The sequence below is a fragment of the Anolis sagrei genome, chromosome 10 (genome assembly GCF_037176765.1).
Source record: "Anolis sagrei isolate rAnoSag1 chromosome 10, rAnoSag1.mat, whole genome shotgun sequence".
Taxonomy (NCBI): domain Eukaryota; kingdom Metazoa; phylum Chordata; class Lepidosauria; order Squamata; family Dactyloidae; genus Anolis; species Anolis sagrei.
Genome location: NC_090030.1, coordinates 17,814,064 through 17,839,566, shown reverse-complemented (window position 1 = coordinate 17,839,566; position 25,503 = coordinate 17,814,064). Strand labels below are relative to the sequence as shown.

At 43.6% G+C, this 25,503-nt stretch overlaps 1 protein-coding gene across 1 annotated transcript in view; it reads left to right on the top strand.

The window, feature by feature from the left end:
* Window positions 1–25,503, top strand: part of COL4A6 (collagen type IV alpha 6 chain) — a 207,059-nt gene that overhangs the window by 68,875 nt on the left and 112,681 nt on the right. The window contains exon 3 of the mRNA XM_067471575.1: window positions 5,330–5,413. Coding sequence (XP_067327676.1) covers window positions 5,330–5,413 — 84 coding nt within the window. The remainder of the gene's footprint in view (window positions 1–5,329; window positions 5,414–25,503) is intronic.

The window sequence follows — 25,503 nt, the reverse complement described above, 5'->3', positions numbered from 1 at the left end:
AATAAATCCCAGGAACTACAACTCCCAAATGACAAAATCAATAACCCCCCCCCCCCCCAAACCCACCAGTATTCACATCTGGGCATATCAGGTATTTGTGCCAAATTTGGTACAGTGAATGAAAATACATCCTGCATATCAGATATTTATATTATTCATAATTACAAAATTACAGTGATGAAGTAATAATAAAAATAATTTTATGGTTGGGGGTCAACACAACATGAGGAACTGTGTTAAGGGGTCATGGCATTAGGAAGGTTGAGAAACACCACTTTAGAGGAAGAAAGGTCAATGTTTATTTGGTTGGGAGACAGGAGACCACTATTTGCCACGTGTTATCTCCTGTCTGTTGGTTTTGAAAGCCAATTTACTCATGGAAGTGCAACAAAATAGAGGCAGCTCCTTGTTGAATCAACCTGGTGAACAATTCATTAGATGGGCAAAATGGACTTTTCTCCATCTTAAACAATCTGGAGCCCTTGGTGGTGCAGTGGATTAAACCACTGACTTACTGAACTTGCTTAATGAAAGGTTGCCAGTTTGAATCTGGAGGGTGGTGTGAGCTCCCCCTGTTAGCCCCAGCTTCTACCAACCTAGCAGTTTGAAAACATGCAAATGTGAGTAGATCAATAGGTACTGCTCCGGTGGGAAGGTAATGGTGCTCCATGCAGTCATGCTGGCCCCATGACCTTGGAGGTGTCTACGGAGAACGCTGGCTCTTCGGCTTAGAAATTGAGATGAGCACCACCCCCTAGAGTGGGACATGAGTAGACAATGTCAGGGGAAATGTTTACCTTTTAAACCATCTGCATTTGTGACTTATGGTAGCCCTAAGGTGAGCCTGTCATTTCCCCTTACGTTCCTGTGTGGTTGAGACAAGTTGACATCTTGTCCAAGGTCACCAAATTTGAGATAAAGATAAATAAAAAAATACTAAATGATGGGTGTATCTACACTCACTGCTATGGGATCATGGAATTTCTAGGTCTTTATCCTTTTCTTCCAAAAGTTACTGGTGTGTCACCAAACTACAACTCCTGGGATTCTGTAACATTGAGGCATGGCAGTTAAAGAGGTGTCAAGCTGCATTCATTCTGCAGTGTACATGCTCCCTAAGGAGAAGTCTAGCAAATATGACCAAACTTAAGATGGGAAAAGCTGGGCATGACAGAGTCCATATGCCTTTGCTTTCTGCTACAGTGAACCTGGTTGGAAATTGGGAAAGCGACAGCAGCAAACATACCCAGATAGGGCAGGATTTGGCAGATGTCCTCGGGATGGAGGCAGACATTGCCCGGAGCCAGTGACTCATCAGATAAGTCTGGAATCTTCGGAGGATCTAATGTTAAATTAATCCCATGGCGATCCTCCAAAGGTGACGGGGAACATGGAGTCCTCAGTGAGCCCAGTCCCGAAGAGACAGAAGGGTGATTGTTCACAAAGCTGGTTTTGACATCATGTTTTCCACCTTCGGAAGGGCTCTTGTACTTGAGAGATGTAAAACGAGCCAAGAATTTGGGCCTTATCAATCTCATCTAGCATCCCATTTTTGCAAAGCAGTCCATAGGAAGTCAGTATGAAGAACCAGAAGGAATAATATTCAGAATCAACCATCTTCTATAGTAGGGTTTCTTGCTTATGTCCATCTCAGATATAAGCCAGATAAGACCTCTGTTGATATTTGATGGTCTTCTTAGGAGTAAGGAAGAAACTACATTATATAGTTAGTGTAGACCAGGCATGGGCAAACTTTGGCCCTCCAGGTGTTTTGGACTCCAACTCCCACAATTCCTAACAGCCGGTAGGCTGTTAGGAATTGTAGGAGTTGGAGTCCAAAACACCTGGAGGGCCAAAGTTTGCTCATGCTTGGTCTACACTGACCATATAATGTAGTTCAATGTCATTAAACAGTTTGGATTTTAAACCTTCTTGTCTTAGTGTATTTACGATGGTTGAATGAAAAGTAATGCCTCCACCTTTGTAATTCCTCATCAGATGGCAGTACTGGTATGTGGCAGGTACTGGCTTGTTCAGTAGACTCTCCTCTACAGTTCCATTTTGGCAGGAAGCCTTAGCATTGAATGGTTGTGTTGTTAAAGTGTGAAGTATAGAACCCTGCACAGACGGTCGGTCAATGCGACTTAAGCAACGTGCAGTCATTGAATTCTTGACAGCGGAAGGTGTCACCCCAAAGGAGATTCATCAGAGAATGCAAGTTGTTTATGGTGATTGTGTTGATGTGAGTATTTTGTGTCGTTGTGCAAGTAAGTTTAAAGATGTTGAGGTGGGAACATCTGACTTGCATGACAAACAAAGAGTTGGACATCCTGTGACAGCAACCACCGAGTTTCACAAGCAAAAGGTTGACAGATTGATTCAGGACGATTGTCGTATCACTCAGAGAAAAATTTTCAAGCATAATTGGCATTGCACAAGAACGTGGGGGTCACATTATTGCTTTGCTTGTTTATTGGAAGATTTGGGCAAAATGGGTTGCGGAAACAGAGTGTCGATTTCTTCCGTGACAGCTTCCGAAAACTTGTTCATCGTTGGCAGAAATGTATCCAATTGTCTGGTGATTATGTGGAAAATCACCAGACAATTGGATACATTGTTTTTATATTGCTTTCTATTGTGTTGTTATTTGTTTTATCTGATGTTTTAATTGGTTAAAGTGCTTTACATGTGTGTTTTAATTGTAATCTTGGGCGTGTCCCTTGTAAGCTTACAAGGAGATGGTTGGTGGGGTATAAAAATCAAGTTGTTGTTGTTATTATTATTATTATTATTATTATTATTATTATAGTGGTAGTTAAAGAGCTAAGGATTTATTGTCGAAGGCTTTCATGGCCAGAATCATTCGATTGTTGTAGGTTTTTTCGGGCTATATGGCCATGGTCTAGAGGCATTCTTGCCTGATGTTTTGCCTGCATCTATGGCAAGCATTCTCAGAGGTAGTGAGGATGCTTGCCATAGATGCAGGTGAAACGTCAGGAGAGAATGCCTCTAGACCAGTGGTTCTCAACCTGGGGGTTGGGACCCCTGGGGGGGGGGTCACGAGGGGGTGTCAGAGGGGTCGGCAAAGACTATTAGAAAACACAGTATTTTCTGTAGATCATAGGGTTCTATGAGGTCCAATTCTATTGTTCGTGGGGGTTCAGAAGTCTCTTTGATTATTGGTGAACTATAAATCCCAGCAAATACAACTCACAAATGTCAAGGTCTATTTCCCGCAAACTCCATCGTGTTCACATTTGGGCATACTGAGTATTCGTGCCAAGTTTGGTCCAGATTCATCATTGTTTGAGTCCACAGTGCTCTTGGAATGTAGGTGTACTACAACTCCCAAACCCAAGGTCAATGCCCACCACACCCAGTATTTTCTGTTGATCATGGGAGTTTTGTGTGCCAAGTTTGGTTCAATTCCATTGTTGGTGAAGTTCAGAGTGCTCTTTGATTGTAGGTGAACTATAAATCCCAGCAACTACTACTCCCAAATGACAAAATCAATCTCCCCCGACCGCAGCAGTATTCCAATTTGGGCGTATTGCCAAATTTGGTCTAGTGAATGAATATACATCCTGTATATCAAATATTTACATGATGATTCATAACAGTAGCAAAATTACATTTATGAAATAGCAACAAAAATACTTTTATGGTTGGGGGTCACCACAACATGAGAAACTGTATTAAGGGATCACAACATTAGGAAGGTTGAGAAACACTGCTCTAGACCATGGCCATATAGCCCAAAAAAAACCACAACAACCGAGCTAAGGATTATTTCTTCGTTTGATTTATTAAAATATTCCCATCCAAACCCAAGTAATGAAGGTGGAGGCATTACTTTTCATTCAACCCTCGTAGATGATACAATTCAACGTTTTGGAAAAATTCCTTTCAAGTTCGGACTTAGACACAGAGGCAATCCACTACTACATTTGCTGCCAACTGTCCTTATGCATGCCCAACATGGGCACCAGAGCAGACTACATTGTACTCAAAGGTTGCTCCAATTCCTTGGGTCTGCTTTTGAACTTGTCTCGCCAATTTTGTGCCGGCAATGAGTAAATACATTTGGATCCCTTCTGGAAAGACCAAAACAGATTTGACAAGCTGCATACATCAATATTGAGCACGTGGCCCTTTGCTATGCAAGTAATTTGGGAGTGTCTGGTGTCAGCTCCTTCCCGTAAATAAAATACTTGTGTGATATTGAACACCAACTGGCTCCACTTGGCTTCCTCCCTTTCTCAGGTTTCATTCATTCATGACCTCTTCGTGCAGGGAAAAGGGAAGAAAACATAGAAGGTGTGGGATGATTGAACATGATATTTTGGAGGAAACGGCCTCTGTCTAAAGGAACGGCTTGACCCAGATCTTCTTCACATAGGGTGCATCTACACTGCAGAATTAATGTAGTTTTACTGCTGTGGTTCAATGCTATGGAATCCTGGGAGTTGTCGTTTGGTAAAACACCAACACTCCCATCATCCCATAACTTTGAAACATGGTAGTTTAATGTATTATCGAAGGCTTTCATGGCTGGAATCACTGGGTTGTTGTGTGTTTTGTACGGCCATGTTCCAGAAGCATTCTCTCCTGATGTTTCACCTGCATCTATGGCAGGCCATCCTCAGAGGTTGTGAGGTCTATTGGAAACTAGGCAAATGAGATTTATATATCTGTGGAATAATGTCCAGGGTGGGAGAAAGAACTCTTGCCTGCTAGAGGGAAGTGTGAATGTTGTAATTGGCCACCTTGATAATTATTTAATGGCCTTGCAGCTTGAAAGCCTCGCCGGTTGCTGCTTGGGGGATCCTTTGTTGGGAGGTGTTCTGCATCTTTGCATTTCATTTTTTCTGCCTAAGTGGAGTCTCTTGCAGTGTCTTCAACTTGGACATCTGCTAGGATGAGGGGCAATTGAAGTGGAATAAAAGGGCCACAACTGTGTAGTGTGAATTTGACTTTTAAGGGATGTGCATGTCTCTTCCTTCCAAAAAGTAGTCTTGTGATTGATGCCGGTATTGTTTAAATAACTTTTTTTGTATGCAGTAAAAAAAAATGAAACTTTCAAGTCAACAAGCCTGACTTTTATAACCTTCCATCTCTCAGCATGATCCAGACTTTTTAAAAGGTACATGTTCAGATGTGTCGTCCAAAAAACTGCAAGTGACGCTTTGGGACTCCGTAAATCTTGCAAGCCTGTCAAAACGGCAATAAAAGCAACCATTTCTGAGCCGCTGCATAACCCAAGACGATGTTGGAAGTCTATATACTTAATGCTTGCTGATTTTTTGTCCTTATTTTTTTCCATTTTTAGGGAGGGAAGAAGTTTTACCAGGGACCTTGTGGGGGACGAGACTGCAGCGCCGGATGCCGATGCTTCCCAGAGAAAGGGGCTCGGGTAAGTGGCATCTTTCCCTCTGGGATGAAGAGAAACAGTCCCTGGGTTTCTTATCTCAACTGCTTTTTCCTTCAGGAAAATAAAGCCATTATGCTTCAGGTTTGGCCTAATATCTTCAACAGACAAGGAACATAAGGAAGAACAGAGCCCCCAAAATGCCAGACCTGGACAAAAAATGGAACGATTCAAAATCCATTCTGTTGACTGGAAAACAGAGTAATGCGGATGGCGCATGCATCCATCCATCCAAAGAAATATAGCATTTCTAAATTCTTCATCATAGCTCATCTTTCTTCTTTGGGTGTATCTGCACTGTAGATTTAATTCAGTTTGTCATCATTTGAACTGCCCCAGCTCAATGCTATGGAATTGTAGTTTGGTGAGGTGTTAGCGCTCTTTAGAGCATGGTGGTGTAGCGGGTTAAACCGTTAAGCTGCAGAACATGCTGATTGGAAGGTTGGCGGTTTGAATCCGCAGGAGAGCTCCCGTTGTTAGCCACAGCTTCTGTCAACCTAGCAGTTCGAAAACACGCAAATGTGAGTAGATTAATAGGTACTGTTTTGACAGGAAGGTAATATTGCTCCATGCAATCATATCAGCCACATGACCTAGGTGTCTACAGACAATGCCGGCTCTTCATCTTAGGAATGAAGATGAGCACCACCTTTCAAGGAGCCCCCGGTGGCACAGTGGGTTAAACCCTTATGCCAGCAGAATTGCTGACCAAAAGACTAGCAGTTCAAATCCAGGGAGCTGGCTGAGCTCCTGTCTGTCAGCTCCAGCTTCCCATGTGGGAACATGAGAGAAGCCTCCCACAGGATGGTAAAACATCTGGGCATCCCCTGGGCAATGTCCTTGAAGATGTCCAATTCTCTCACACCAGAAGTGATTTGCAGCTTCTCAAGTTGCTCCTGATACGAAAGAAAAAAAAACCCCACCCCACAGAGTCAGATAAAACTGGACTTAATGTCAAGGGGAAACCTTTACCTTTAGTGCTCTTTGGTAGCAAATGCTAAAGAAGTATAATACAACTCCTAGGATTCTATAACTTTGAGTTGTGGCAGTTAAAGTAATGTCAAACTGCATTAAGTCAACAGTGTGGCTGCACTTTTTGGATTTTCTTCATTGCCATTGGTAGAAGCTCTTTCCTTATGAGCTGATGTGTTCCTAGTTTAGGCTATTGTTACTCCATCCCGATTGAGTAAGAGGCAACTGTGTGGTCCTTTGAACTATCCATGGATTATGGATGAATCTTAGGTTAATGTGGTCATTCCTCCTTATTTTTGGTTTGCGAAGACTATGGCATCCAAGTTTCCTATGGCATCCAAGGCTGAGTAACTCTAGTTAGTGAGAACAAACCAGAATCACCCTGATGTTTTGTGTGTTGATGCCTTTGTGTTGACTTATGGTGATTCCATGGATTTCACAGGGTTTTATTAAGCAAGGAATTCCCAGATGTGATCCTGCTAGTTCCATCATCTGGAACAGACCCTACAATCCTCTTCCAAGTACCAACAGGGCTAACCCTGCTTTGCTGTGGAGATCAGACAGGATTTTGTGTTTTTAGTAGGCCTGTCGGTTTCGTTTCGTTAATTCGTTATTTCGTATTAAAATCGTTATTTTTTGCATATCCGAAGCGATATCAAAACATATTTTTAAACCCGGAAGGGTTTAAAAATATCGAAGCAGCAGCCCCATGTATTTTACGAGCTGAAGCTCCGCTCGTTAATGGCATGGAGGCTGCTGCTGAGTGGTGCTGCAGTGCTGGAGCCTGGGAGCCAATCCGGCGCTCCCAAGCACCCCAGCAGTGCACCGTGGCAGAAGCCGGATGGCGCGCGGAGGCCGCTTGTGAGCGCGCGCGCGCCATCCAATGGGCTCCGGCTCCTGCGCCCCCCTCCTCCTCCTCCTCCTCCTCCCAGCTGGGAGGAGGAGGAGGAGGAGGAGGGGGGCGCAGAAGCCGGAGCCCATTGGATGGCGCGCGCGCGCTCACAAGCGGCCTCCGCGCGCCATCCGGCTCTGGCTCCTGCGCCCCCCTCCTCCTCCTCTTTAGTGCAGTTCACGGTTGAGAAATCTCCCCCTAAGATTCCCACGGGGTGGCACGGGGGGGGGGGGTGTTGCCCAGGCAACCCCACTGAGTTGGTCGCGGGTGGAAGTGGGAAGCGCTTACCTGCCAAGCCCACCCGTCCCCGGAGCAGCCAGCTGCATTCACTCCGGCGCCGCGGCTGTCATGCTGCCACTGCTCTTCTTCCTTTTCCCGGTCCCTTTCTCCGCCTGACTGGCCTCGCGACTAGCAAACCAGCGTGCCCCGCAAGGACACCTCACTTCCTGCCTGGGCTTCCCAGGGTCCTCTGTTTTGTAGTTCTTTGGGCGCCTTTGCTGCAGCCACGTGGGCGGATGGGTGTCCCCGTTTGCAGCATGAGTGAAGGCGCCCAGAGTGCATCTACACCACATATGGCATACTTGGGGCCCTCCAGGCGCGCTCACAAGCGGCCTCCGCGCGCCATCCGGCTTGTGTAACTTTTCAGGGCTGTATGACCATGTTCCAGAAGCATTCTCTCCTGACATTTTGCCCACATCTATGGCAGGCATCCTCAGAGGTCTGTTGGAAACTAGGCAAATGGTGAGTTATATATCATCTAATACTATGGAATGTCCAGGGTGGGAGAAAGCCATTCAATGCTAATCATTACTGCAACATTCACACTTAGCCTGTTTGATCAAGAAAAATTTTTTTTCTAAAATGTTTTGTAAAATATTTACGAAAATTCGTAAATAACAAAACATTTTTTTGGAAAGTTTTGTAAATATTTTTAATATCGAAACAAAAAAACACCCCAATTAAGAATCGAATTTAGAAACAAATTTTTTCTTGATCAAACAGGCCTAGTTTTTAGGGTCTTTAAACCATCTAATCCTGAAGTTGCAAATAAAAAAATAGCAGACCTTCCATCTACACAATCATTAAGGGCATAGGATCCTTGCAAAAGTGGAGAAAAATATCAATACAACACAGATTTTGTTTAAACCTGAGATAATATCTGTCTAGGAATTTCTGAGTCTGCCAGGGTGATATTGTGGCCAACATTTGCTGGAGGTTGACCACCAAATTGCCATAAGCATCTTGAGAAGTGTTCTCTGTAGGAATCTCTAGGTCCTATAGTGTGACTCAGTTGACTAATAATAATAATAATAATAATAATTTATTTATACCCCGCTACCATCTCCCCAAGGGACTCGGTGTGGCTTATATGAGGCCGAGCCCAAAATACAACAATACAAGCAATAACAATAACAATACAAGCAATTTAAAACAACAAAACAGTAAAACAATAACATAAACATTATCAAATAAGACAACACACTTTAAAATCTATGGGTACGACAAATGTAACTAAGATTAAAAAATAATGCTGGACATGGGCGAAAGAGTGATGGGGCGGTTTGTGGAAACATACAAGCAGACTTAATATCAAGTGCTTTGGAGGACAAAGTGCTATGGGAGCATTATTCTGGGAAGGCACACTGGAACAACCACGTCTTCAAGCTCCTCTTAAAGACTGCCAAGGTTGGGGCATGCCTGATGTCCTTAGGAAGAGAGTTCCAGAGTCGAGGGGCCACTACCGAAAAGGCCCTCTCTCTCGTCCCCACCAATCGCGCTTGCGATACAGATGGGAGCGTGAGCAGGGCCTCTCCAGATGATTGAAGAGATCATGTGAGTTTGTATACAGAGATGGGGTTACGAAGGTAGGCGGGTCCCAAATCATTCAGAGAACATCTTAATCAAATCCTTCAGTAACCACATCCGTAAAAGTTAAACGTTTAAATATGAAGGGCTGGCTGTATACAAAGAGCCTGGCTGGAGAAATACAAGGGCCCTATCTAGCTTCGCATTTTGTTCACAAACCAATTGTTCACAGAAAATTGGGAAGAAGAGACAAACCCTCCTCTTGGACATCCTCATCACCAACTTGCTGGGGCCTTGTATCCAAAGCAAGGGACCCAAACCTCCCCCCAATGATGTCATTGTTGATGTCCATCCTGAGCCGCCCCGTCCCTCTGTCTCTTTCCATTTCTGGGGTTCGGCTGGATTGTTTTCTCTGCCGGCCACTCTGTTGACCTTGCAGTGCAAACGCAGAGTTTCCCTCTTTGTGAAGATGTCACAAAGGCTTTCGTTTGTTTGCGTTGCCAACCTGGGAACTTGGATGAACTTTCTCTTTATGTCTTATGGGGATCTAAACTCCTCGGTCTAGTCCTTGCATAGACAACAACAACAAGCAAAAAAAGGCCAGTAACCTTTCCATGGGGGCCCAAGTTTGTAATGCAATATAATGCTTGGTAATGCAATATAATACTAATAATAAAAATATGATATTATAATTATATATTTATACTACAAGTAATATTACTAATAATATTACAATATAATGGTATAGTATAATATAACAATATTTAATACTGATATTGTACTATGCTAATAATATAATATATTGTATGTATATATACCTTGTAAGCCGTTCTGAGTCCCCTTTGGGGTGAGAAGGGCAGCATATAAATGTCGTAAATCAAAATAAATAAATAAATAAATAAAGGACTCTGGGCCTAGAAATTGCAGCTCTCATAACTTCCTGTTGCACTCCAGACGCCCTCTGACTTTAAAAGCCCTCTGATTTTAAACACCACACAGCTGAGTAGAAATGCAATCTGTTTATTGAAGGTCATTAAAAAGCAGTAAAGTAAAAAGCACTTTAAAGGAATAGGTAAATCCAATTAGGTAGGAAAGTAAGACGGAACAAAATAGTCCAGGGAATTAGTCCATCAAAGTCCATGAAAAACCAAGGCAGAAACTTCTATAACAAAATCCAAGAAACCAGGAAACATGAATCCAAGGCAAGTGAATACAAAATTATAGAATCCAAGAATCAAAACCATGAAACAAAGGCACTTTAAACATGAATCTTTTCCAAGCAAAGCTTCCAAGAAACAGGAACAAGATCTTGACTTGATTCCAAACAATGCTTTATCTGACTACAGATCCTGTTCTCGGGACATTTATCTCCTCATTAAACTATGTCCCAAGCAGCCAGAAATTGGTTTTGCTTTAGCCTTGAATCCCTTATCTTTCTTTTTCTGAGCCTAGCAGAACGCCTGAGCCACTGATCTGCTTTCCTATTTTGACTAGTAACATCCAGTCTATCTATTTGCTCATTAATTTCTGCATCTGGGCCAGGTGCCGAGCTGTTCTCAAGCTCCAAATCATGGGAATTCTCTCGTAGCAATTCAGAGAGTACACCATCATCCCCACACCCTTCAGGGACATTCTCATGAGAAACTAAATTTTGAACAAGGATCTCCTGGTCATTCTCTGCATCAATATCACTGACCAGACCATTGCCTTCTTGAAACTCATTGTCATCACTCCCCACATTTAAAACACCCTGGTCCTTAAACACAATCACAGGCTGAGCTCCAACACTTCCATGGAACAAGTAAAGATGCAGTCTCTGCATGGAACACTTCACATTTGTAGTTTCATATCCACAGTAACCATTACAAATCAGATTCATATCCATATTAATCTGTATTGAATATTTTTTTACTTTCTACATATGCAGTCAGCCATGACCATTTCCTGGAAGTTGACCACATAGTCATGCTGGAAGACCTAAGGATGTTGGCCATTGAATTGCACTTTTCCTAGAAAAATGCTCTAAGATTTTCTTGGTCCTCCAGTTTGAGTATATGCTCAACTTCCATTGGAAGCTGATCATGGAATTGTACTGAATGATCTAGTGTAGGCCTGGACAATCTGCAGCCCTTCCGCTGTTTTGGCCTCCAACTGCCAGAGGCCTTAGCCAACTTGTCCAATGACCAGGACTTTTGGGAGTTAGAGGCCAAAACATCTGGAGGGGTGTAGGTTGCACAGGCCTGATCTAGAGATGCCTAGAATGATGTTCTTTCTGTGATCCTCTAGGTCCTTCAAGATGATCCTTCAAGTCAGCTTTTAGTAGAAGTTGACCACAGAGTTGCACTGGAGAACCTACGGATTCCCTAGAAAGTTCATTTCTTTAGGAATATCTCAGTCATCCAGCATGATGCCATGATCAACTTCTACCAGAAGCTGACAGCAGTGTCATGATGGACCTAGAGATTCCTAGAAATAGGTTCTTTTTGTGTATCTCTAGGCCCTCCAGCATGTGGTTGTGGTCAACTTCCAGCAGAAGTCAATCATGAAATCACAATGGAGGAGTTAGAGCGTCCTTGAGGAACTTCGGATCTGCAAATAATTATATCTGGAGTGCATATGGCAGACTTTTGGTGGAAGTGGAGCATAGAGCTGTGCTGGAGAAGTTGACCATGTATTTGTATTGGAATGCCTAGAGATTTTTTAGAAAGGTTCTTTCTTTAGAAAGCTCTAGATCAGTGGTTTTCAACCTGTGGGTCCCCTGATGTTTTGGCTTACAACTCCCAGAAATCCCAGACAATTTACCAGCTGTTGGGATTTCTGGGAGCTGAAGGCCAAAACACCTGGGGACCCACAGGTTGAGAACCACTGATCTAGATTTTCCAGCATGATGCTATGGTCAATAGCATAGAATTGCACTGGAGAATTTTAGAGATTCCTAGAGAGATGTTCTCTCTGTGAATTTCTCAATCCTCCTGCATGACTTTATGGTCAGCTTGAAAACTGACCTGAGATCTGCATTGGAGGGCCTCAGGTTTAATCAAATCAGTGAATAGCCAAGTTAAACCTGCAAATGTGGAGGGCCAACTAGCTACAGTATACATGTTGTTATTGCCTGCTGTCAGGGAAAAAATACGTGGTAAACCTAACCCAGTCCTCCAAACATGGTTGAATGCTTACAAAGCCAAAGCTGGACATTTGAGAGCTTTATCATTGTGTGCCTTCAAGTCATTTTTGACCTATAGCAGATATCATAGGGTTATCATTGCGGTGGCAGCACAGCAGGACTGAAGACCGACAGGTTGGAGGATGAGAGTGTGGATGAGCTCCCTCTGTCAGCTCCAGCTCCCCGTGCAGGGACATGAGAGAAGCCTCCCACAAGGATGGTAAAACATCAAAACATCTGGGCATCCCCTGGGCAACATCCTTGCAGACGGCCAATTTTTTCACACCAGAAGCGATTTGCAGTTTCTCAAGGTTTCCTGACATGAAAAAGAAATCATGGTGGTTCTCTTGGCAAGGCTTATTCAGATCCTCTTCTGATGTGTGATATCAAGGCAGCAGGTTTTACCGTTGTGGGAATAGGCCTGAATGCAACAGGATACAGAAAGATGCTAATTGTGACCAGTAAATCCATGGGAAGAAGGGAGCAAGGAATTTCCCCCTCTTAAACTCTTGTTTCCATCAATTAAGCTGTAGTAGGATTTGCTGCAGGCTCCTTTGAAAACCTAGCAATGTTTTGGGAAATCATTCACTTTCTGGGCTGTTGTACTTTTAAACTCTTGCAAAATCCACGAGCCCCCTTTCATTCTCCTGTGGTCTTATCTTGGAAGATAGCGTCTCTAAACATCTCTTGGAGTGCAATATCTATTTTCCTTCTCCCCTTTGAGTCCAGGTCATGTGAACTCCTTTTTCGCTTCTTCCCAATAGCATCAGCATTTTGGGAAGGGGTTTTTAAAAAAAGGCAAAAAAACCTTCAGCAACCCTGGAGTAAGACAGCCTTTGCTTCTAAGTTTTTTTCTTTCTATCTTATTTGCTTATGAGAGTTCTTGGGTAACTTTGAAATGATCTTTTAGTTTTCCCTGGAGGTTTTTATTGGATGCATTCATACTTATTTTATTTTTTATCTACTGCTGTTCAAAATGGCTTATTCTTTTTTTAAATATATTTATTTTGGAAACTTTATACTTTCCACTAGAAATAGCCTTCAAGACAGCTAATAATAGACTCATCAGATGTAAACATGTCTTATTGAAAAAGATAAAGGAGGATCAAACTGGACCCACAGCTAAAACTTATTTTGAATTTTAGAGCTGGAAAGTACCCCAAAGGCCATTTAGTCCAACCCACTGCTATAATAGCATAGTGAGGTGGGTTCATCTACATCAGTGGTTCCCAAACTGTGGTCCTTGGACCACCAGTGGTCTGCAAGAACTAAAATATGGCATAGCTACATATATACAGGCACACATATGCATATGTACATATGTGCACACACATACACATGTATATATGAACCTTTGAGGACTTTAAGATAGTCTGGAGAGGCCCTGCTTTCGGTCCCGCCATCATCACAAGCACGTCTGGCGGGGACGAGAGACAGAGCCTTCTCAGTGGTGGCCCCTCGGCTATGGAACGCCCTTCCTAGGGAGATCAGATCGGCTTCTTCACTCCTAGCATTTCGGAAGAATCTTAAGACATGGCTATTCAAGCAGGCATTTGCGAATACTGAGTAACGGTCATAAGAACGGAACAACTACATGACGGGACTGGACATTGTTTTTCATGAGTATTTATTGAATTTTATTATTATTAGTCGTGTCAGGAGCGACTTGAGAAACTGCAAGTCGCTTCTGGTGTGAGAGAATTGGCCGCCTGCAAGGACGTTGCCCAGGGGACGCCTGGCTGATTTGATGTTTTTATCATCCTTGTGGGAGGCTTCTCTCATGTCCCTGCATGAGGAGCTGGAGCTGATAGAGGGAGCTCATCTGCCTATCCCCGGATTCGAACCTACGACCTGTCGGTCTTCAGTCCTGCCGGCACAGGGCTTTAACCCACTGCGCCACCGGGGGCTCCTTATTGAATTATATTTTTATTGTAGTGTTATGATTTTATTGATGTTGACATTTTATATTGTAATTGTGTTCTTGCTGGCATTGAATTTTGCCTTGTAAACTGCCTCGAGTTGCCGGAAGGCTGAGCGGGGCGGTATACAAATATACTAAATAAAATAAATAAATACATATATATGGAATGCATACATACATGCATATGTGCATATGTACGTACATGCTTATGAACATACCATGTGTACATACTACATACATACAGTGGATCTTGGGTACCCATTAGAGTTTGGTTCCAGGACCTTCTGTGGATTCCAAAATCCAAATCAATAGATGTTTAAGTCCCATTATGTAGCAAAGTTATATAAAAAGACATGGAGCCCCCGGTGGCATAGTGGGTTAAACCCCTGTGCCGGCAGGACTGAAGACCGACAGGTCACAGGTTCGAATCCGGAGAGAGGCGGATGAGCTCCCTCTATCAGCTCCAGCTCCTCATGCGGGGACATGAGAGAAGCCTCCCACAAGGATGATAAAAACATCAAATCATCCGGGCATCCCCTGGGCAACATCCTTGCAGACGGCCAATTCTCTCACACCAGAAGCGACTTGCAGTTTCTCAAGTCACTCCTGACATGACAAAAATAAATAAATAAATAAAAAAAAAGACTTTTTGGATTTTGTTTTAATATTTTCAAACTGGATGATTGAGTCCATGGATACAGGATTCCTGGATACAGAGACATCGCTGCACATATATCCTCAATTAGAAATCTTTGATGCTTTCAGTATCCTTCTCCCTTTGCTTCCCTTTCTCCGTTTGGTTTCCTTTTGGATACAGTCAATGTTGTTCCACGGGCTTTTCAGTGTAAAGAAACCCACACACATTGTTGACCCACTGAGATAACTTTATCTGATAATGTGTAGCTTGTAATCCATAGCAAATGTTAGCATTCTCAACATTTGTCAGTGAGGCTTAGCTGGGGCCCATAACGAGATCACGGTTATCTTTTCCTCCCAATGGGGTAAACATGAGAAAGAAGAAGAAGGCAGGGATCATTCCCTTGGCCGAATGGGAGAGCATTATCTTCAAAGTTCAGAAATCTGGACCATCTGTTAGCTGTTAGTTGACGTGTTCCTGGCAAAGGTTCAGGTGAAAATGAGGTAATAGTAAGTCAAACAAACTCCGCGATGCCAATGTTGTTTTTATTAACCGCCACCAAAGACCTACTCTTTGTCATTTTTTTAAAACCCTCCCTGGCTGCCAAATGGGGCATTAAGCAATTAGCCTCCATTTCCCATCTCGCATTGAGTACAGGGAGTTCTTGCCCTCCGTGGGATGCATTTGCATGCCTTTAGTTGCGAAATGCAAACCCTCTGCAAAATCAAGACCCAACCTGTCGTTTGGGGCAACGGAGCAATGAGGTCTGGAGGAGGTTTGCCCAGACGTCTCAAGGGAGAGGCCCGGCTGGTCTTATCTTGCTCTCCAGCCTCATTGGAGTGTTTGTTTGGTTCAGGAGGATTCTTCAAAATCAGGGCCCTTTGTGGGTCTTTCTGGCTCGGCAAGGAGGACTTGGAAACTACTTTGCAGGAAGATGTACTGCTCTCCAAAATCCCAACCCTGTTCTCCTCCCACCTTCTAAAAGGGAGCCAAGGGTGATATGGTGACCCTTCAGAGACTTCCAAGCTTTGCAGATGCTGAGCAAAACATCTTCCCCCTATTTGGAATTGCAACTGAATGAGGAGAAGAGTAGCCAGAATTCTGCACAAGTTTAACAACAACAACAACAACATAACTCAACCCAAAAAAGGATTTTCTTCTTGCTTTGGTTTTTAGCCCTGTTCCTGAGGCCATTTGGGGCACTGATTCAGAAATTGTGTTAGATAGACTAAATCAGCTCTCATTTCTCAGATATGGTAACATTTGTATCATAAATCTGTATAAAATAAACACTATTTCGGGTAGTACCTGTCCGAACGTATCTCCCCTTATGAACCATCTAGAACAGTGGTTCTCAACGTTCCTAATGCCGTGACCCCTTAACACCGTTCCTCATGTTGTGGTGACCCCCAGCCATTAAATTATTTTCATTGCTACTTAATAATTGTAATTTTGCTACTGTTATAAATCATTATGTAAATATCCGATATGCAGGATGTATTCATATTCACTGGACCAAATTTGGCACAAATACTCAGTATGCCCTAATTTGAATACTGGTGGGGTTGGGATGGGAGGATTGATTTTGTCATTTGGGAGTTGTAGTTGCTAGGATTTATAGTTCACCTACATTCAAAGAGCATTCTGAACTATACCAACGATGAAATTGGACCAAACTTGGCACACAGAACTCCCATGACCAACGGAAAATACTGGAAGGGTTTGGTGGGCATTGACCTTGAGTTTGGGAGTTGTAGTTTGCCTACACCCAGAGAGCACTGTGGATTCAATGAAAGATCTGGATCAAACTTGGCATGAATATTCAATATGTCCAAATGTGAACACTGGTGAAGTTCGAGGATAATAAACCCTGACATTTGGGAGTTGTAGTTGCTGGGATTTATAGTTCACCTACAACCAAAGAGCATCCAGAAGCCCACCAACAATAGAATTAGGCCAAACTTCCCACGCAGAACTCCCATGACCAACAGAAAATACTGTCTGTGATGGTCTTTGGCGACCCCTCTGACACCTCATTGCGACCCCTCCAGGGGTCCCGACCCCCAGGTTGAGAACCACTGATCTAGAACTTTGAGATCGTCCGGAGAGGCTCTGCTCTCGGTCCCGCCTTCGTCACAGCTATGTTTGGCAGGGATGAGAGACAGGGCCTTCTCAGCGGTGGCTCCCCAGCTAAGGAATGCCCCCTCAGAGAGATTAGATCTTCTCCTTCCCTTTTAACGTTTCGGAAGCAAGTCAAAGCATGGCTGTTCGAACAAGCGTTCACAAACACAGAGTAACGGATATGGATAAATGATATAGGAATTCGATGATTGACGATGGAACTGGACAATGCTTGACAATAAGGAGACGCTAATTATGTTGTTTTATTGCTGCTGTGGTTTATGTAATTGTAATGTTTTAATTTTGTTGTGATACTATGTATACTGTTTTGTTGGAAACCGCCTTGAGTCGCCGATAAAGCTGAGAAAGGCGGTATACAAATACAGTAAATAAATAAATAATAGTAAATAATAGTATACTTTTAATTTTTAATATGTTTCCCTCGTGCTTGAAATATATTTATTTAAACATTACATTATATCCTGATTTGTTACGGGTGAGCAAAGCGAAGACCGGAGTTTAGCATGTGTCCTGTATCTCATTGTTGTGATTCAGACAGATGAAGATGAAGGGATTGGGATTCCAGAGCTTGGAGGACCTAGGAGAGCAGTGGATGGTTCTGTCACTAAGGAAAACGAGGGGATTTTAGATTAAGATTCTGTATGTGAGACAGGGCTTGAAAGTCAAACTGTTTCGGAGTCCAGCAGACAGGAGATACAGTGAATGGTGGAGATGACTTTTCCCCCTCAAGGAGCTTAGCAACACCTGATAAAGGCCTGGGAGGCTGGGATAGCTCACCTGAGAGAGCAGGTGTGTTCGACAGGGATATCAGGCTTTATCTTAGGGAGAAAAATATCAAGCTCAGGAAATCCAAAAGGCTCAGTGAGAAGGAAACGCAGAGAAAGTTCCACAAGCCAGAAAGTCAAGGTTAAAAAAAATGTCTTCATGTTTTGTGGCCATAGAATCATAGAATCAAAGAGTTGGAAGAGACCTCATGGGCCATCCAGTCCAACCCCCTGCCAAGAAGCAGGAATATTGCATTCAAATCACCCCTGACAGATGGCCATCCAGCCCCTGTTTAAAAGCTTCCAAAGAAGGAGCCTCCACCACACTCCGGGGCAGAGAGTTCCACTGCTGAACGGCTCTCACAGCCAGGAAGTTCTTCCTCATGTTCAGATGGAATCTCCTCTCTTGTAGTTTGAAGCCATTGTTCCACGTCCTAGACTACAAGGAAGCAGAAAACAAGCTTGCTCCCTCCTCCTTGTGGCTTCCTCTCACATATTTATACATGGCTATCATATCACCTCTTAGCCTTCTCTTCTTCAGGCTAAACATGTCCAGCTCCTTAAGCCGCTCCTCATAGGGCTTGTTCTCTAGACCCTTGATCATTTTAGTCGCCCTCCTCTGGACACATTCCAGCTTGTCAATATCTCTCTTGAATTGTGGTGCCCAGAATTGGACACAATATTCCAGGTGTGGTCTAACCAGAGCAGAATAGCATTACTTCCCTAGATCTAGACACTATGCTCCTATTAATGTCTAGATCTAGGGAAGTAATGCTACCCCTCTATTCTGCTCTGGTTAGACCACACCTGGAATATTGTGTCCAATTCTGGGCACCACAATTCAAGAGAGATATTGAAATTAAATTAGAGAGCGTCTCATTGAGAATTCAGATCAGGCAATGCTGCTAGATAGTGTGGATCTCAAGTTCAGTTTCCAATTTATGTTTTAGCCTAAGTTCTGGGTTTTTCTGGATCCATATTCATGTTTTGACTCTTTTTAAAAAAATTTTTATTGTTTTATAGTGTGTATAGGAAACAAAATTATACCTTAACATTTCTCAACCCTCTACTCCCACCACCCATGAACCCCACCCCATGAAAAGCCCCTCAAAAAAAGATCACACAACTAATCAGCAACTACCCATATATCTTCTTTCACTGAATCCCCTTTAAGGTAATCTTCAAGTTTACTTTTGTCTTCTTTTCCAAATACCCAAGTGCCAACCTCCATTTGTTTGCAAATTCTTCATTATTTCCTCCTCTATTTTGACTCTTGTTTCCCTGTATTTATGATCATGTTATGACTCTTGTTTTCTTATATCTTTTGTATTATTTGGATTGCTGCCTTTCATGTGTTTCACTCCTCACTAGCTTGGTTGGGCTTTTTACTTATGGACTACCTTTTCTGATTACCTGTTGGATTTTGCCTTTCTTATCCCTTTTGGAGATTTTCCCTTTTCATATGTACTTTCTTCAATAAACTGTTTTAATACAGCTTTTGGAGTCCTGGTTGGTGCTAAGGGCAAGGCGAACGCTGGCTGAGGTGCAACACTCATAAACTAGAGCTGATGGAGGCAAACTGGTACCATTTTTAGAAATAACAGATCAAATATACCCAGAAATAGGGCTAACATTTGAGGCACCATAATGTGTGTTGGTCAGTGATGATGATATCATAAATACAATTTTATTTGCTACCCACCTCTCATGACTCAAGGCCTCCTGGAACAGATAGGCCAAATATACAGTCAGACAATGGAAGCCATTCCCACAGTTTCACTTCCCTATGGAGAAATGATCTCTGTAGCCTTTTGTTATAAGGTGATTCTGTGATACGTTTTCTTTGGAAGTTAAAGTTGTGCTGGGGAACCTAGAAAATTCCAAGGTTCCCCCATAGCACCTCTATGGTACCCTGGGAGCAGAAACTCAGTGATTTAAAGGCATTAAATGATCATTATAGTTTCAGGTAACCACGATCCAGCTCAAAACATCCAGAAATAAAAGTTCCCTGAATCAGAGCATATCTCATGGCTCTAGGTAGGAGCCTCCACTGGCGCTTGTACTGGCAGGATTGTTGACTGACAGATCAGTGGTTCGAATCTGGGGAGAGTGGGTTGAGCTCCCTCCATCAGCTTTATCTCCCCATGTGCTCCTATTTCATTTGGGTTGATGAATTCCATCTGGATTTCAGTCCAAACTTCAGAGCAGCCTACTGTAGAAGAACCCTTGAAATAATGTCCAGGCTCCAGGGTTAACAACCATATTATATTTGCAACTCAGAAAAAGTTTATTTTTCCCCCAATGATGATCTTTTGTGGAGTTCGTAGTGACCTTTCATGAAACTCTAGGGTTCTAGAATAGAGAAAGCCATCCCTTAAGGATCCATCTAGCTCAGCATTTCTCAACCTGGGGGTCGGAACAAGGGGGTGTCAGAGGGTCACCAAAGACCATCAGAAAACACAGTATTTTCTGTTGGTCAATGGGTGTTCTGTATGGGAAGTTTGGCCTAATTCTATCATTGGTGGAGCTCAGAATTCTCTTTGATTGTAGGTGAACTATAAATCCCAGCATCTACAACTCCCAAATGTAGAGATCTATGTTCCCCAAACTCCACCAGTGTTCACATTTGGGCATATTGAGTATTTGTGCCAAGTTTGGTCCAGATCCATCACTATTTGAGTCCACGGTGCTCTCTGGATTTAGGTGAACTACAATTTGAAAACTATAAATGATAGCAACTACAACTCCTAAAAGACAAAATTAACCTCCCCCCCCCCCCCGGACAACCTCACAAGTATTCAAATTTGGGTGTATCAGTAATTTGTGCCAATTTTGGTCCAGTAAATGAAAATACATCCTGAATATCAGATATTTACAATTCATAACAGTAACAATATGACACATGAAGTAGCAATGAAAATAATGTTATGGTTGGGGGTCACCACAACATGAGGAACTGTGTTAAGGGGTTGTGGCATTACAAAGGTTGAGAACCACTGATCTAGCTGCTAAAGCTAGTTTCCAAATAGATTTGGGACCCTGAACATTCCCTTTAAAATTTAGACCAGTGTTTCTCAAACTGTGCTTCTCCAGATGTTTTGGACTTCAGTTCCCACAATTCCTAACAGCTGGTAAACTGGTTGGGATTTCTGGGAGCTAAAGTCCAAAACACCTGGAGGAGCTCAGTTTGAGAAACACCGATTTAGACTAAAGCCTACTCAAGTGGGATCCACCAGATACCACTGGTTTAAGGGTTGACTTTGCTTGGCCTACGAAGTCCTCTCCCACCTCCACCTTTTGGTTAGTTCTCCAGTTTTTGACTAGTCTGAATTCATAATTTGACTCCCAATTCAATTCAGCACAAAGTTGGACTTCTTTGAGTGCATTGTGGTCATTGTAAGCCAGTTGAATATCCATAAAATCCCACCACAAAGACTCCCGGAAATCTCATGTCGGAGAAGTTGGTGAAAATCCATGGCTTTGGGGGCTGAAGAGTGATTGTACAGGCCATCCAGCTGCATGCACCTGGTTTATCTGCATTGGAACATATTTACAAATCCTTTGCCATATGAAAGAAGAACATCTCCAAGAAGTTGTTTTGGAAAGAGTCCTTAAGGTCTGGTTTGCAAATTGTGATGTTTGGGGAAGTGCCAAACAACCCAGCAAAGTTGCTGCTGGAACGCTGGTGTTCTGTTGGTTTTCCAAGCACTTTTGCTGCTTGCTAAGGATTCACTTACTCCTCTTTTACGTGCCTGGAGAGGAAATTGGTTCAAGGAAAGGCCCATCTGAACATTTGCCTTCAATGTGATTTATGTCCTGAGGTCAGATGGAAAGGATATGGATGGACTCAGTTTTACACAGCCCACACACTTGATATTTGGATTTCTTTGCATTTGAGTCTTTCTTGCTTCCTAGCAATGTGCCAAACTTAATGGAGTATGTGTTGTTGAAGACTTTCATGACCGGAATCACTGGGTTGCTGTGAGTTTTCTGGGCTGTCTGGCCATGTTCCAGAAGCATTCTCTCCTGATGTTTCTCCCACATCTATGGCAGGCATCCTCAGAGTTTGTGAGGTCTATTGGAAACTAGGCAAGTGAGGTTTATATGTCTGTGGAGGATTTATAGATCCTTGGTCAATGGGGTCCAGTTTTCTTTCCTGGAATAGCACAAGGGTTGTGTTGCGTATTCATTGAATGAGTCAAAGAAGGGAGTGCCTCCTAACCCACAGTTGTTGCTCTCTTGTATTTCAGAAAAGTGAACAAAGGCTAATTCCCAACATAAGAGGGTTGAATGAAAAGTAATGCCTTGTAACTCTTCAACAGATGGCAGTACTGGTATGCAGCAGGTACTGGCTTCTTCAGTAGCCTCTCCTCTACAGTTCCATTTTGGTGGGAAACCTTAGCCTCAAATGGGATGTATTTTCATTCATGGGCCTGAGGCTGTTAGGAATTGTGGGAAAATAATAAAAATAAAATAGAGATAAAAATCCTAAAATCAAAAGGCACTACACATCAGAATGTGTTGTTAAAGTGCGAAGTATGGAACCCTGCACAGCCTGTCACTCAATGCGATTTAAGCAACGTGCAGTCATTGAATTCTTGACAGCAGAAAACATCGCCTCAACATCTTTAAACTTACTCACCCAATGACGCACAGTACTCACATCAACACAATCACCATAAACAGCTTGTATTCTCTGATGAATCTCCTATGGGGTGACACCTTCTGCTGTCAAGAATTCAACGACTGCACGTTGCTTAAGTCGCATTGATCGACCGTCTGCAAAGGGTTCCATACTTTGCACTTTAACAACACAACCATTCAATGTTAAGGCTTCGTGCCAAAATGGATCTGTAGATGAGAGTCTACTGAACAAGCCAGTACCTGCCATATACCAGTACTACCATCTGTTGAGGAGTTAGGAAGGTGGAGGCATTACTTTTCATTCAACCCCTGTACAATTATGTATTAACATCCTATGGAATAGTGAGATTTGTAGTTTGCTGAGGCACAAAGGCTTTTTGGCTGTGAATTCCAAACACTCCTCTCTAAACTACCAGTCCCAAGATTCCATGGGATGATGATGATAATAGTAAGAATAAGGATTTGGTTTGTATTGTCAAAGGCTTTCATGACCAGAATCGCTGGGTTGCTGTGAGTTTTCCATGTTCTGGAAGCATTCTCTCCTGATGTTTTGCCTACATCTATGGCAGGCATCCTCAAAGGTTGTAAGGTTTGTTGGAAGCAAGGCAAGTGAGGTTTATATAGGAGTTTTCCTTTAGGAGAAAACTCAAAACCTGGTTGTGGGACCAAGCGTTTGGTCAATGAGCATGTAAAGAATGGATACCACCTAGGAAAGGTATAATGGATTGGAATCTGGAACCCGGAAAGACGAATGCTGAACACGTGAATTGTTCTATATGCTGTGTTACTGATTGTTAATTTGCATTGTTGTCTTAACCATGATAACTGTTTTTAACTGCTTCATTATGATTGTCATTTGTATAATTGTAATTGTATGGGCGCCGAATGGTGCCTCATTGTGTAAGCCGCCCTGAGTCCCCCCTCGGGGGCGAGAAGGGCGGGGTATAAGTGCTGGAAATAAATAAAATAAATAAATATATCTGTGGAATGTCCAGGGTGGGAGAAAAAAAATTCTGTTGGTGGCAAGTGTGAATGTTGCAGTTGACCTTCTTGATTAGTATTAAATAGCTTTGCAGCTTCAAAGCCAACAAAGGTTTCCCCCAGGCAGGAAGCAGCCAGGTTTTGAAGTTGCAAGGCTATTCAGTGCTAATCATGGTCATCAATTGCAACATTCATACTTACTGCCAATAGACAAGAGTTCTTTCTCCCATCCTGGACATTCCACGGATACTGTATATAAACCCCGCTTAAGCAGTTGAGGGGGGAAAGGAAAGGGCCTGAGGCTGTTAGGAATTGTGGGAGTTGAAGTCCAAAATACCTGGAGGGCCAAAGTTTGCCTATGCCTGCTGTATAGGGAGGGACATATGAGGACAGGGGCTAACCCAGGGGTCCTCAAACTTTTTAAACCGGGGGCCAGTTTACTGTCCCTCAGACCGATGGAGGGCCGGACTATAGTTTTTTTTTAAAAAAAATCAATTAAAAAATTCCTCTGCACATTGCACATATCTTATTTTGCTGTGTGGAAGGGCCCTTCGAGGGGGTTCTTTCTCACCCTCTTTAGGCAGTAATTCCAGGAGCAGAGAATGGGAAATCTTCTTATTTCTAGTCTGACCAAAAATCTGGCTATCAGTATTTAAAAAACTCTAAAATTATAACTGTAAATAAAGAACAACACTCAAACATAGGGGAACTCCAGACAAGAAACAATCAGGGCCAGCTAATCATCTCTCAACTAAGGAGTCTCCTTAAAAACTGTCAGGCTATGAAATGGCAATCAAGGTGGCAAATTGAAACATTCATACCTACCTCCAACAGACAAGAGTTCTTTCTCCCACCGTGGATCTCCCACAATTTTCCTGGTTAAAGGTTTTCCTCTGACATGAAGTCCAGTCATGTCTGACTCTGTGGTGCTCATCTACATTTCTAAGTCGAAGAGGCTGCGTTGTCCATAGACACCTCCAAGGTCATGTGGCCAGCATGACTGCATGTAGCGCCGGGGCAGCCTCCCTTGGCTGGCTCACGCTGTCCATCAGGCCTGACTGATAGCGTGAGCCTGCCAAGGGAGGAGCAGGCCTACTTGTGAGTAAAGCACCTCGCGAGGTGCTTGACTCGCGAGTAGACCACACGGGCCTGCTCCTCCCTTGGCTGGCTCACGCTGTCCATCAGGCCTGATGGATAGCATGAGCCTGCCAAGGGGGGAGCAGGCCCGCGCGGCCTACTTGCGAGTAGACCACGCGGAGCAGCCTCCCTTGGCTGGCTCGCGCGGCCTACTTGTGAGTAAAGCACCTCGCGAGGTGCTTGACTCGCTAGTAGACCACGCGGGCCTGCTCCTCCCTTGGCAGGCTCACGCTATCCATCAGGCCTGATGGATAGCGTGAGCCTGCCAAGGGGGGAGCAGGCCCGCGCGGCCTACTTGCGAGTAAACCACGCGGAGCACCTCCCTTGGCTGGCTTGCGCGGCCTACTTGTGAGTAAAGCACCTCGCGAGGTGCTTTACTTGCGAGTAGACCACGCGGGCCTGCTCTTCCCTTGGCTGGCTCACGCTGTCCATCAGGCCTGATGGACAGCGTGAGCCTACCAAGGGAGGAGCAGGCCCGCGCGGCCTACTTATGAGTAAAGCACTTCACGAGGTGCTTTACTCGCAAGTAGACCATGCGGAGCAGCCTCCCTTGGCTGGCTCACGCTGTCCATCGGGCCCCATAGACAGCATGAGCCAGCCAACGGAGGGGCACTGTGTGTGGGGGGGGGGGCGCTCCTCCTCCGCGGGCCGGATCGGGGCCCTTGGCGGGCCGGAAGTGGCCCGCGGGCCGTAGTTTGGGGACCCCTGGGCTAACCTTTCTCCTAGGTTCTCCAAAGACATTACCAAAGGCAGCATGAGAATCCTGATTTGGAGAGGCGTAAGGGCGAAAGTCAAGAAAAATGCCCATTATGAAGTATGAAACTGTGCCAAAAAAAGAAAAAGAAAAAGGCAGACCTAATGAGGTTATGAGGAAGTTCACCAGCCACGAAGCCTGAGGCCAAATGAAGTTTTAGAGTCAAATAGTTAATCCAGCAAAGTTAGTATGGTGCCAACTGGCTTGGAACAAAAGACCGTATCTTATGGATCTTTTGAGAAGAATGGCGTTTAGTATTCCC